The 11,440-nt window shown below is 48.0% G+C and overlaps 1 protein-coding gene across 4 annotated transcripts in view; it reads left to right on the plus strand.

Annotated features, from left to right (window-relative positions):
• Positions 1-11,440, plus strand: part of CCDC13 (coiled-coil domain containing 13) — a 52,890-nt gene that overhangs the window by 31,359 nt on the left and 10,091 nt on the right. For all 4 annotated transcript variants that reach the window (XM_070492302.1, XM_070492305.1, XM_044754511.2 and 1 more), the window contains exons 11-13: positions 2,184-2,323; positions 2,839-2,922; positions 5,226-5,348. In XM_070492302.1, the coding sequence (XP_070348403.1) occupies positions 2,184-2,323; positions 2,839-2,922; positions 5,226-5,348 (347 nt within the window). The remainder of the gene's footprint in view (positions 1-2,183; positions 2,324-2,838; positions 2,923-5,225; positions 5,349-11,440) is intronic.

Consider the following 11,440-nt stretch of genomic DNA (forward strand, 5'->3'; position numbering starts at 1 on the left):
GTGAGTAGACCACTGTCTCAGCCCAGCATCCATTTCCAGGTCCCGGCAAGTCCATACACCACCCAGAGAAATCTCAGCCACTTCCACTTCTCTCTACCTGCCTTCACTCAGACTATACTACGTCCTACTTGGTCGACTTTGGCTCCCTGCTTCCGTCTGACTCCCTATTCTGTGCATACCATTCCTCTCTAAGGTACTAGCCTGATTTTCTCTCTGCTCTGCAGAAAACCTATCTGTGGCTCCCCATCACCCTTGGCCTCGCCCAGTCCTCAAGGGTCCAGGATCCTTCCAGCTCATCTTCTCCCTCCCCAGCTGTGGACCTCATCCTCATGATCTAAGATGGTGGCTACAGTGCCAGCCTTTACACTCACATTCCAGGCAACAGGATGGCGGAAGAGAAGCCACACTTTATCCAGCTCACAGGGCACCATGTGACTATCTCTTGCAGCCGTGCTTCCTGCACCTTCTCTCCACCTCTTCCTTTCCCCCACACTCTGGCCACATGGATGCCATTTCGTTCATCCCATGACCCTGCCTTTTCCCCACTCCAGGCCTGTGCGTGTGCCTGAAGCACATGCCTTCCCTTTCCTCCCCACTGCCTCTGCCTGGCCGGCTGCCCCTCAGCCTCTAGGTCTTACCTAGTCATAAGCTCCTCCAGGAAGCTGTAGGGCCTCCCCATTTTGTGTTACCTGCCCCTCCTGAGTACTCTCCTAACTCCCTGTGCATCCCAAGCCAAACTGTTGTCACATTATGTGATCATTTTCCTGTTTTCTCTCCCACACTCCCCTTGAGGGGGCACAGACATGGTACCTCAGTGCCTGGCACAGGACCAAGCACACAGTAGATGGTCAATAAATGCTTGTCTAATGAGTGAGCACCTGAAGATATTTTGCCTTGGCAGTGCCTTGAGGGCACAGCCTGGTCTGCTAGAAGTCAGGCACCATGGGCCCCGTGTGGCTCCTTCCTGTGGTGGTCATGGTGCTGAGGGTGAGGGGAGTTGCTGGCGTCTGGAGAAGGATTCCTTGACATTCGCACAGGTTTCCCAGTGACAGAGGAGCCTCACAGCCAGGCTGACTGGTATAGCCAAAGTTGTGTCACTCAGCAGCCCTGTCCTTTATTCCCAGGGCTCCATGGTCCAGTCAGAGGCATGGGCACCCAGGAGCCCCTCTGCCGCAGCCCCAGGCTGGTGTTGGCTAGTCTTGGCAGTTTGTCCTGTAGCCGTCTGTCTCCAGGGGCCAGGGCAGCCTGCGGCCACAGGATTGACTGTGGTAGAGAATGCTGAAGCCCTGAGGCTGAGGGAGACCGGGGACAGAGTATGTGGGGTAATGAGTGGGGGCATCACCTTGCAGTCCTCACCCTGCTTGTCATCCCAGGCTCTCTGGGGAGTGAAGTCTGAAGGGACACACAGGAACATTCCAGTGTCTTCACCTCACCACTGTCCTGGCTCCAGGCACACAAAAGAGGACTGACTGATCCTTACCTGAGAGGTCACCACCCAGTTGGGAGCCAAGCACTACCCACCAGACAAGTTGGCACACACTGCGAGTCTTCTCAGAATGGGTGGGGCTGGGGGACATGCCAGACTGGGGCTGTCTACCCCTTGATGGTAGCCTGGCCTCCTGCTGGGGGTTCTCCAATGTTCATTCTTCAGCCCAGCCTCACCAGCTATCCAGAAGAGGTGGGGTGCAGGGAGGGAAGGGAGCCTGAGCAACCCAGGCTCCCCACAAGGCTGCCGGCCCTTGCTGAGGCCCTGCTAGCCTCTCTGGCTCTGGGTGTCTGGAAGGTCCAGGTATCTCCAGCTGTCAAAGGCAGGTGGCCTCCAGTCACACCTGGCATTCATCCACATGTGGGTGGGGCTGCCCGGAGAGGTGGGCCCACTTGAAGACATCAGTCTCTGATCTGCCCCAAATCATAGGCCACACACTTCTCTTCCTACCGAATGTAGACCAGCTTCCGGCCCAGTCACCACCTCACGCCATGGAGCTCCCTTTCTGAAGAGAGGCATTATTAGATGTCATTATCATGCAAAGAGTGCCTTCACCAAACAGGCCTCGCTTTTCACTCCTGAAAAGAAGCCTCTTTCATATCCCCTAAAAGCTCTGAATTGAGCCAAGGTGCCCTCCTGCCTCTCCAGGCATCGGAGCCAAAGCCCTGAGAATCGACCCCAGGTCTCTTCCCTGCAGTATCTTCGGAATAGAGAAGTAGGCGAGGGGTCCAGGGGGCCCGAGGTCAGCCCCGCCTCCACCAAATTCCCGGAGGACCCGGGCCTGACCAAGTCCCCGGCATCAGCAGGCGATCACGTTGGCAGGCTTGGATCTTCTCGGTAAGAAAATGATGGGATGGAGGGGTTGGAAAGTGAATATTAGCTACTCAGAAGGAAGGCTGCTTCCTGCTGCCTCTGTGGGGAAGCCACGGGTGCAGTTTTAAGATGACTGTGGTGTTTTCCATCCAATACATGGGTCTCTCCTGTTCCGTTAGCCCTGCATCTGCATGAAGGAGCCAATTAGGCCCAGATATTATTTCTTCAAGTGCAGCTGGTTGCAGCTCCCTGTAAAATCCTCTCTGAGCTCGCCTCAAAATACCTGCTTCTGGGATTGTCAGACCTCTGTTGGATTGTGCAAGGCTTTGATGTCTCTTGGTTCTGTCTTGTTTTGAGCAAGCGAGAGTTCTGGAAAGAAGGGCAGCAAATCCACAGGGCTGCTACCAGGGCCAGCAGTGGCCACCTCTTCGGGCTCCTCAGACCCCTGCTGGCCCCTGCTCTCCTCCCAGCTGGGCGCTTGCAGAGGTGAGGCCCAGCCTGCCTTCCCGTGGTGATGAGCCCCTTCTGCCTTGGCACAGCTCCGTGACCAGCCTGGGCCACACACTGGTGGAATCTGCTCTCACGTGGCCTTCCCTGCCCAGTCCTCATGGGGCCTCACCCAGGTACGAACCCAGGACCCCTGGGCCCTCACAGCCCTTCTCATCCTTAATGGCTCAGCTACCATTGCCATCCCATTGAAAGGAAGGGAAACCAAGGCCAGGCCAAGTCCAGGAACTCTTCCAAAGTTACATAAGGACATAGAGGGTTTGGTGCCTTGTCCAAGATGATAGAGTAAGTGGCTTCAGAACTAGAGTCTTGGTCTCTAATTGGCAGTCTAATATTCTTCCTTCTACCACAGAGTTAACATGAACCTTCCAGGGCCTCGAGCCCAGCACCTTCCCTTGCTTTCTCTTGCCCATGAGAATTAGTCTCTAGGGGGAGAATTTCATGTCATATGGGTTCCCACTTTAAGCCACTGATATCCACTCCACTCTCTAGCCCCCTCTTTGTTGATAGAATCAAGCCTTAGGGCTTAAATGGGCCCTTTGTTCTTGCTGCCAGCTCACAGACAAAGGGTGGCTTTGTCCTGCCTCTGAGTTCTGTCCTGAGCCCTGCCCACTGTCCCCTGGAGCCATGCTCCTGCTGTCAACCCCACCTCCACCCCTCAGGCAGGTCAGCTCAGGTTCTGGTCAAGGCCTCTGAGTGGCCCTTGTCCCACGTTTGACTTGCTGTGGGACTCAGGCAAATTGATCCTCTCTTGGTTGCTATTTCCCAAGAAGTGCCTGAGACGCTTCTGGCCTGACATTTGGCAGCACAGGGACCATGGGCCAATGCCAACCCTGCATCTTCCCACTCATCAGCCTGGGGTCACAAGGTCACTTGGGGGAGAGTGGGCCAACTCTGAGCCTCAGGGGCATGTGCCACACTTCTCACACCACGGGGAGAATGGGCAGGCTCTGTCTCTCTGAGGTTTTAGTCACAGTAGTAGGAGCAGGAGGATGAACAAGATGACCCCTCAAGGTCCCTTCCAGGCCTGTGTGCTGTGGCCTTTGTACTCACAGGGATGCAGGAGCCAGTGGGCTCCTGGGCTGCCCACACTGCTGGTTCCCAAGCTTGTTTCTTCCACAACACACAGAAATTTACTGGACCCAACCGTGTGTGCGCCCTGCCCTTATGGAGCTTACAGTCCCCTCCCTCAGCGACGGGACAGGAGTTCATGGGGCAGGAGTGACCCCAGAGAGTGTGTCTTTCAGGGCCAGTGTGGTGACTCAGATAGGGTACCTGGGAGTAGGGCAGGGCAAGGGGATCAGCTCCTTTCTCCTGCTGCTCCTCCCTACCGTGTGAGATCATAGAGGTGACGAGAGTAGGGTTTTCCGAACTGCACACAAACACAGCTGGGGAGCTGCCAGGTTAGATGCAGGTTCTGATTCAGCGGGCCTGGGCTGGAGACTGGGATCCTGCATTTCTAACAAGCTCCCAGGTAATGCCACAGCCACTGATTCAGAGACCACACTTTGAGTAGCAAAGCCTTAGAGTATATTTAGGAGTCAGAACATGGAGGAGTCTGCAGTCCTCAGAGCCCATCTCAGCCAACTCCCTCACTGTTTAGAGGGAGGACTGGGGCCCAGAGAGGGGAAGAGACCTGCCCAAGACCACAGAACAAGTCAGCCTCTGGGAGCGCCTGCCCCAGCCCAGCACTCCCTATGTCCTGTGATACTGGAAGAGCAAGCCCGGGGTCACCAGGGTCTCACTGGGAAAGGTGAGGGCAAGCAGAGAGCAGCTTAGGACTCACATGTGGGCTCTGGGGTGTTGGGGTAGGGAGAAGAGCTCACCTTTGTCCTGACCCCAGCCAGCAGGTAAGGGGCTGGTAGGCAGACCCAGTGGTGAGGAGGGAGGCAGTGATTGGTGGGATCAGGGCTGGAGAAAACTGACCAAGTCACAAAGCCAAGTGTCCAGGCTCCAGGAAAGTGGGCTGGGCTTGGGGCCAAGTCAGAAGATGCAAGAGGGCTAGCGCAGGCTGGCAGGGAGACAGAGGCTGGGCCCACCTGGCATTGGGCAGGGTGGCCATGCCCCAGGTCACACAGGTACCCAGGGCACCCCAGGTCCACAAGAGCCAACTTCCATAGCAGCTAGATAATTCCAGGCCCCTACAGGGATTGGAGGGCCAGAGGTGCTGATGCAACTCCAGCCCCGGTGGGGTCTGGCTTTGGAGCCAGCTGCATGAGATCTAGCCTTCAGCAGGGCCAGGAATGGTGGGCTGAGAAGAAGCCAGAGGAGGAAGACCAGGAGGGACTAGGTTGACTTCCGTCTCTCTGGCTATCTCTGAGGACCCCTGAATGCCTTCCAGTCCCTCCCACCATCACAGGAGTATGTATGTCTTCAGGTAACACCTTAAATGACCTCTATCCCCCATCCTGGTCCCCAGGTTCTCGGACTCCCCAGAACAAAAAGGCTGGCAGGCACAGGTGACAGAGTTCAAGGCCCTCTGGCAGGCTGCTGAGGTGGAGCGCGACCGGCTCACCGAGTTTGTCACTGTCCTGCAGAAACGGTAACACATGTCACCCAGGGACTCACTCTCCTGGGCCTACATGGGCTGGGTGGTGGACAGCCTGGCACAAGGGCATCCCTCCTGGACAGGGGCCAGGCCTCATCCATGTGTGGATCCACCTTATTAGAGAGTTTGGCTCTCACAGTGTTGGTCCATAGCATTCCCAACCACAACTCATATGCTCACCCCAGTGCCCAACAACCTTGGGGACCTGTCATCACACTTGTGGTTTGCCCTGTCCTACATACACCCAGACTGTTGCATGCCTGTGGCCATGAAGTAGGAGTCTCAGAGGAGAGACTCTGGCATAGTTACATCAGTCACATCAACCCACCAATAATTAGAACCTATGACAAGCGTGGTACCATACTTGGCGCCGTTGGAGGGTTTGGTGGGAAGAAGACACAGGCTAGACTGACATCTGGAAATAGAAAGAGGACGAGAGCCACTGATAGATGGGGAGCTGAGACTTCTCTGGGGAGAGAGAGGGAAATGTGTGTCCCCAGGCAGTGGACCAGGAGGTATGGTTTTCTCCAAGGGGTTGCTGACAGATTTCCATTCAGATAAATCAGTGCTCCTCATTCAAGTGATCCTCTTGGCAAGAATTGCAGGTGCCTGGGCCCAACCATGTGACCTCCACACTGAAAATTATAAAGGACGCCATGGAGTTTCTGCCCTAACAGGCCATATCACATGTCAGTCAAGGCTATTTGATGACAGACGACAGAAACCATTTCTGGCTGAGTTAAGAGAAAGGCAGATTTTTGGAAGGTGCTGGAAGACTCCAAGGTGCAGGGCAGGAGAGAAACCCAAGGGAATCCAGGAATCTTGGTAGCAGGAACCCTCGGATGGTCTCTCCTGGGCCACTGGAATGACACAGGCCCAATGGCTTTCAGTTCTTGTGCTAGCAGGTCTGGGAGAGAAAGTGTAGCTGGCCTGGGTTTCTCACATGTCCATCCCCAGACACAGGCCAGACACCCTGACTGCAAGTACCTCCAGTGCTCACAGAGTGGAGGAAGGCAGTTTGCAAAATGGAAAAATGGAGTATAGTTACCAGAGAAGGAGTTAGGGGTGCTGGGAAGTGGTCACTGGGTGGCAGCCACCTAAGCAGTGAGAAGTGATCAGCTCTAATTGTTGTCCTTTCACGTAGTACATAGAGAGGATGGATCTGCATTTCAGATGTCCCCAGGTATGTGAGAAAAGTGACATTAATTCTTTTTCTATAATTGAAATGTGATGGATAGTACAAGCCTCTAGTCTTTTAAATCGAAGAAACATACTCAATTCAGGCTTTTTCTCCCATTTCCCTTGAGTTACACCTGAGTTTGGAGTTATCAAGTAACTCAGTTATCTATTGCCACATAACAAACCACCCCAAATGTAGTGGCTTCAAACACAGTGGTTTATTCTTTCCCATGATTCTGTAAGTGGCCTAGGTCATTCTTTTTCACATAATGCCAGCTAGGATCCCTCCCATGGCCCTGTTCAGCTGGAAGCTCAACAGGGATGCCTCAGTTCTGCTTACGGGGCCTCTCTCTCCCTGTGGAACCGCATCTTCCAGGGCCTCTCCACTCAGAGCTGGGATGTGGGTGAGGCAAGCAAGGCAGCTGGGGCACAGGCTTTAAGGAGGCACTCCCTCTCAGAGTCACACGCGTGAGATTCTCCCTCAGCTGGTACCCTTGACCTTTTGGGGTTCATTCTGCTGCTCTGTGTCATTTTGAGGTGTCTGGGAGCTTGTGAGGCCCATTAGCCAAGTCTACTCTGGGACATTGCTGGCTGCCTGGGCTCTGCACTCAGATCCCCCCAAACCTATTTGGATTTCTCACCCCTAAGTACACGCCCTCCCTTTCTCAGAGATCCTCAATATCTACTCCTTTCTTTCTCCGAAGAGTCTGTCCCAGCCTTGCACAGGGGGAGGTCTTTCTAGGTGTAGATTCCCCTTATCTCATACCCTGCCCTACCAATTCCAGCTACCTCAGCCCCACCCCCAATTCCCCAATCTCCATCCTTATCCTGGTGGGACTCCTGCACTCCGCTTAGGATCCCTCTCGCCCCTCACAGTGCAGTCAGGGTCCCCGGGCTGAAGGTGATGGTAGAGCTCATGGCATTTGTTTCCCTTCTCTCAAGTCCTGTGTCCATTGTCCAATGTCAGTGTCCTGTTGTTCAGTATCTGAGAACAACATATTTCTTATATTTTATCCATTTTCTAATTGTTTACAATAGGAGGGACTAGTCTGGTTAGTCTTCCATGACAGAAGTCACTAAATATGTCTCTTTTTAAAAAGCCTATAGCTAGCTTTGTTTTTAAATTCAATCTGAGAATTTGTATTTGAACAGTAAAGTTTTATCCATTTTCATTTTTGTAATATTTAGAAGTAGTTTGATCGTCTCAATTCTTATTTTCTGTTTGCTATGATTTTTCTTTGCTCTTTTTCTCTCCATTGTTCTCCCTTATATTGGATTGATCAAATTTTGTTTCCCTCTCTTCCGTACAAGTTTGGAAGTGATACATTCTATCTCTATCTATTCTTTTAGAGGTTACCCTTATCTTTTAATGTAAAACCCAGCAAGTCTAAAGTCAGTGGGTTTCTTAATTATCACTTTGAGCAATAGAATAAGTTTAGAATGTTTGGACTCTGATTTTCTTATTTGTGTCTTTCACGTTACTGTTTTCTAATATTTCTCTTCCACATTCTTTTTTTAAACCCTCTAAAATTAACCCTCCAAGATCATCTTTTTAAAATATAGTCAATATTCACTTACTTTTGCCTGCATGTTTAAAAAATATCTTCCCTCACTGTTGTTTCTTGCTTCTCAATCTTCCTTCTGGGTTCAGTTTCCGTCTTACTGAAGTGCATCCTTTAGTTCAGTGAGGCCAAGTGAATGGTAAACCCTCTGGGTCTATTTTTAAATGTCTCCATGATGCTTTTCTCTTGAATGAGAATTTAATTGGGCATAGAGTTCTAGATAGATGGGACTTTCTTCTCTGATTTGGAGGCTGTGATGGTCCATTGTCTTTGATCATCCATGGTTGCTAAAAAGAAATCTGCTGTCAGTTTGATTGTCGTTCCTTTGTAGATATGTCCTTTCTCTCTGGATGCTTTTTCAGATATTCTCTGTCTTTGATATTTTGAAGTTTCACTGGGATGTGTCTAGGTATTTTATTTTATTTTATTTCTCCTATTTAGGAATTACTTGCTTTTTTAATCCAAGGACTTCAATTTACATATTGCCAAGGACTTCTCTCCATATGTTGCCTCTCCCCCATTGTCTCTATTCTTTTCATCTAAAACTCCTAGTCAACATATATGAGACCTTCTTATTCTTTCCTCCACAACTCTTAAAACTTCTTAATATTTTGAGCTGATTACTGGGTGGTTTCTTCAAATCTGTCTTCTGGCTCACTAAATCTCTTTAGTTGCACTTCATTTTCCATGAAATCTATTTTAATAACTGTTTTTTTTTTTATTTCTAGCCATTCTTTTTTGTGTAAAACGTCCTGTTCTCTTTCTTATAGCATTTGTTCTTTCATTGAGATTTCTTGCCTTTCACTTTTTAATAATTTTAAGCTTACTTAGTCCCTTTAAAGTTGCCCTATCATCTTCATTACTTAGGATTCTAAGTAATGACTGTTAACTCCTTCTCATGATGAATTATTTCCCTATGTGGTTTGTATTTTTGTGTTGTTTGTGAGCTTCAGTGTTTTTTCCTTGTGGGAGTTCTTAGGTTATGAAAGTGCTCCAACAGAATGGTTCTGCTTTTGTTTCTGTGGGGCTTTGGGGTTTCGGTGGTTTCTGATCAGCACTTTATGCTAATTTATTGGTTTCAGATTTCCTGAACACACGAGTGCTGACCTTGTGTTTCAACTTTCTCATAGTTGGTGCTTTTTCCCCCTACTTAAGGCCTGGGTAGACTACAGACTTCCTCACCACTTCCCTGGCTTATGGATGGATATTGTCTCAGTCCTCTTAGTACAAACAGGCACTCTGTAGGAGCCCAGGTTTATGTCTTCTGCCCTCACATTGACATTAAAGCCCTGCCTTATGCTATCAGAAGTTTAATTACTTTTTCTATTACAAATGTATACTTACTTATTGTAAAAACCCTCTTATTCCAACCCCCAATTCCCCATTCCTCATAGAAAAGAACTGTTAGAACTTCCAAAAACGTTTTCTTTGCACATCCAAAAATACATACACATATATATTTTTGTATATATGTATATACACATATATGCACACATGTATTATTAAAAGATGGACTCACACTAAACATCTTGACATTTTTGTGGGAGTATATCGGTATCATAAATTTCTAAAAGTAAAATTACTGAATCAAAGAATATGCACATTTAAAATGTCCACAACTAATGGCAAATTGCCGCTTTAAAAAGACTCAATTTACATTCCCACCAATAACGTGAACTATCAACCATTTCCCCATACCCTCACCTATACTAAGTTTTATCAATCTTTAACATTTTTGCAAAACTAATAAAGGAACACTAATATTCATTGCTATTTTTGGTCTGCTTTGCTATAACCAAAAGTGGGGATAAGCATATTTTTCACATGTTTATAGCCTTTTACTTGTTCTTTTCTAACTACCTATTCATACTATTGCACATTTTTTAGAGAGCTGTTTGTATTTTTTCTTTACGTCTGTAAAGAGCTCTTTACAAATTATGTACATAGTATTATGTATGTAATGTATAATATGTGTGTTTGTCTTCATAAATATCTTGTATCATTTGCATTAAATTAATTCCTGGGCAAGGGGACCTCCTTATCCGAGTATTCTTTATCAGCATCCCAACAGTTACAGTCCCCATGAAAGCAGTTTTTAACATTAGAACATTCACTAATGACTTGACTGCTTAATATTCTTCACTTCACGTTGCCATTGGGCCAATTTGGTCAAACTCTTGAAATAAAGTGAAAATCAATTGCAAAGTAAAAAGGCAAATCTATCAAAATATTTGGAATTTCATGAGGTTGATGCACATGGTGTTGGAGAGCTGTTAGACTCACACTCATAGCCGTTGACACACAAGGATCTAGCTGAATTAGCCCAGTTAATGATGGAAGAAGAAAAAAATCAGTGAGAATAAAGACTGGTCAAAGAGCATAATTGGAATCCCAGTGGATCTGTTGGTCTTGAGGAGAAACTGAAATCCATGGAGGCAGGGGGAGGAACAGCGCCAGACCAGGCCAGAGGTGAAGGGGTGAGAGGGAGCTGGTTTGGTGTGTGTTTAGAGGGAAAGCTGTAGGGCCTGCTGATGAATTGGAAGCTGAAAGCAGCAAGGAAGAAAGAGGAGGCAAGAGTGGCTCTCAGGGTTTTTGGCCAAGCAACTGCATGAGTGATGGTAACATTTATCAAGATGGGGAAGGCACATTTTCGGGGAGAAGGAGAGAAATCAAGTTTGTTTCTTCCTAAATTTTGTTGGAATTCATAAAGTGCTTTAGCATTTTATATGATGTTAGTTTCTTTTCTTATATCCCTATCACAAATGGAATGCAAACGTTGCTGAAATATGTAACCAGAAAATGAAAGCCCCTCCCCCACAGACAGCTAGTCCATAACTGCTGCCTATTCCTGTTTTCAGTTCATCGGCTGAATGACATTAGCATTAGTATTTATTTGTTTTTACATTTTTAATTTGTTATAAATTTTTAAATTAGATCATATATTATGCATAATCTCCTGCTACTTATTTCACTTACCAATATATCACAGACATTCTCTTCAGGTCAATACATATTCTTTTTATGGTTGGTATTTTATTGTGTTAATCCACTATGATTTATTTGCCATTTATTAACAAAAATGGTATTCTATGTATTCTTGTGGCACTTGCTGGTTTTCACCAGTCCCATGACTTAGAGATCCATCCATATTTGTATACGTAGCTCTACCTCGTTCTTTTTCACTGTAGAGCAGTGCTGTCCAGTAGAACTGTGATGATGGAGATGTTCTGTATCTGCACTTCCAGTGCAGCAGCCATTAGCCACATGTGGCTTTCAAGCACTGGAAATGTGGCTGGTATGACTGAGGAACTGAATTTTTTATTTTATTTAATTTTTGTTAATTTT

Source organism: Equus asinus, chromosome 21 (assembly GCF_041296235.1).
Source record: "Equus asinus isolate D_3611 breed Donkey chromosome 21, EquAss-T2T_v2, whole genome shotgun sequence".
Lineage (NCBI taxonomy): Eukaryota > Metazoa > Chordata > Mammalia > Perissodactyla > Equidae > Equus > Equus asinus.